At 36.5% G+C, this 1,893-nt stretch overlaps 1 protein-coding gene across 1 annotated transcript in view; it reads left to right on the top strand.

Annotated features, from left to right (window-relative positions):
* Positions 1 to 1,387, top strand: part of LOC102201811 (neural cell adhesion molecule 2-like) — a 79,760-nt gene extending 78,373 nt beyond the window's left edge. The window contains exon 5 of the mRNA XM_013916165.1: positions 1,377 to 1,387. Coding sequence (XP_013771619.1) covers positions 1,377 to 1,387 — 11 coding nt within the window. The remainder of the gene's footprint in view (positions 1 to 1,376) is intronic.
* The last annotated feature ends 506 nt before the right edge of the window (positions 1,388 to 1,893 follow it).

The following is a 1,893-nucleotide window of genomic DNA, read 5'->3' as shown; positions in this document are numbered from 1 at the left end:
TATTCAGATTTTCACACAGAAACTATTTACGTGTTCACTTTTTTAGATATTAAAGAACGACAGTCATCCACAGCGGCTCAGCGGACACACTGTGTAAATGACAAAGAAGAGGACTGCACATGAAAGCATATAAAGCAACATAGATTTACAAAAAAAACAGGTTTTTTTTTTGTTTTCTTAAGACATGCATTCACTTTGAAATGTAATCACTCCCAGTTTAGGAAAGAACAAGTAGGAATCATCTGATTATTATAGCAGCAGATAAAGTTGAATTTTTCTTTGCTTGTGTGGGAAAAGAAATCTTTGTTTTTTCTCCTTAATGAAAATCATATAACCTCAGCTTTGTTTTTGTTTTTTTTTGCTTTTTTTGTTTTTTTGGAGGGGTTTTTTTTCATAGCTCATTTCTGTTGGATTGTACTGTATGCTTGCCTTTTACTGCCACTTGTTAGAAGAAATAAAATCCAGAAAAACATGAGCCTAAAAGAGAAAAATCGCAGCATAAATCATGTATATCACAATGTTGTATTGAACCCAGCTGTTTAAAGGAAAATATATTTATATGCAACAGATGAAACTCTTTATGCAAGAGCTTTTGTTGAAACTTGCTTGAATAAAACTGTAATATTGTATCGAAGTTTTAGACTGATTATTGTGATCTTGGTGACTTTGTTTCCAACATGTATGTATATGTTATTGTCTTTGATTAAGCCACTGATTCTTTTTTTAAAACTGGATAAAATTTCTGAAAATAGCAAAGAAAAAGCTGATTGTTTTAATGTGTCACGCTAATATAAAGCAGAGAAAAACAGCATAATAAGGAGCCTTATTATTCGGCACACTCATCAGCGCTTCCTGGAGTTTACCTGGCGTCAGTGGCGAATCCAGTGCCATTGCTTGGGTGTCTAATAATTTTGGAAGAGTTATGTTGTCGAGAAATTTATCAATTTCATTTTTAGATGGGTTTATTTGTGGTGTATATAAAGTTTCATAGGAATCCCTAAAATTTTTTTTATTTTTTTAAGATCATATATTGTATTCCCAGATAAATCTTTAACAGCACATATAGTTGTTTTTTCTTTATTGATTTTTAACTGGTTAGCAAGAAATTGTCCGGATTTGTTACTGTGTTTATAATTTTGCAGGCGAAGTCTTTGTACTAAGAATTTAGTCTTTTTATTAATAATTTCATTTAATTTTAGTTTTGTCTTGCGTATTTTGTTTAATATTTCTTGATCTTGGTGTGACACAGACTTTTTCTAAGGATTTGATGTTTTTCTCTATTTCCTGAATTTTTTTTGTTTTCTTCTTTCTTCTTATTTGATGAGAAAGAGATTATTTTACCTCTCATCACGGCTTTCCCTGCTTCCTGCTTCCAGGGTCGCGGTAGAGCTGACCATCCACGTAGAGCCGGTCCACGGCGATGACAGCCCGGGAGCCTTTCTGGATAAAACTACGTCGGACTGGGAAGAGGACCCTGCATCATTCCAGGATCTCTCTGGGGAACTGATTGTTCACGCTAAAATCTGTCCCTTTCAGCTCTCTGCCGCGACTCTTCACCTGCTCCTTCTGCTTGAAGTGGCCGAATTTGGCTACAATAGGACGTGGTCTCCCGCTTCCTGTCTTCGGAGCCCCTATGCGATGCACTCTATCGAACCCTATGTTTTTCACCGTGTCCTCCGGCAGCTTCAGGTGGATTTTAATGAAGCTTCTCACGGTCGTTTCCAGGTCCTCTCCGGCAGACTCTGGAATACCAGAAAACACCAGATTATCTCTCATGCTATGCGCTTGTAAATCTATAACGGTCTCTTTTATTTTTTTATTTTCTATGTTTAATTGGGTCACATTTTCGGTTAGAGATTTGACCGACTCCCGTAGCGTGGCGTTTTCCGCAGC

Source organism: Pundamilia nyererei, unplaced genomic scaffold (genome assembly GCF_000239375.1).
Source record: "Pundamilia nyererei isolate P.nyererei 1_Seehausen unplaced genomic scaffold, PunNye1.0 scaffold00493, whole genome shotgun sequence".
In the NCBI taxonomy this organism is placed as follows: Eukaryota; Metazoa; Chordata; class Actinopteri; order Cichliformes; family Cichlidae; genus Pundamilia; species Pundamilia nyererei.
Note: the sequence above shows the minus strand (reverse complement) of the source record. Positions and strands in the feature narration are given on the sequence as shown.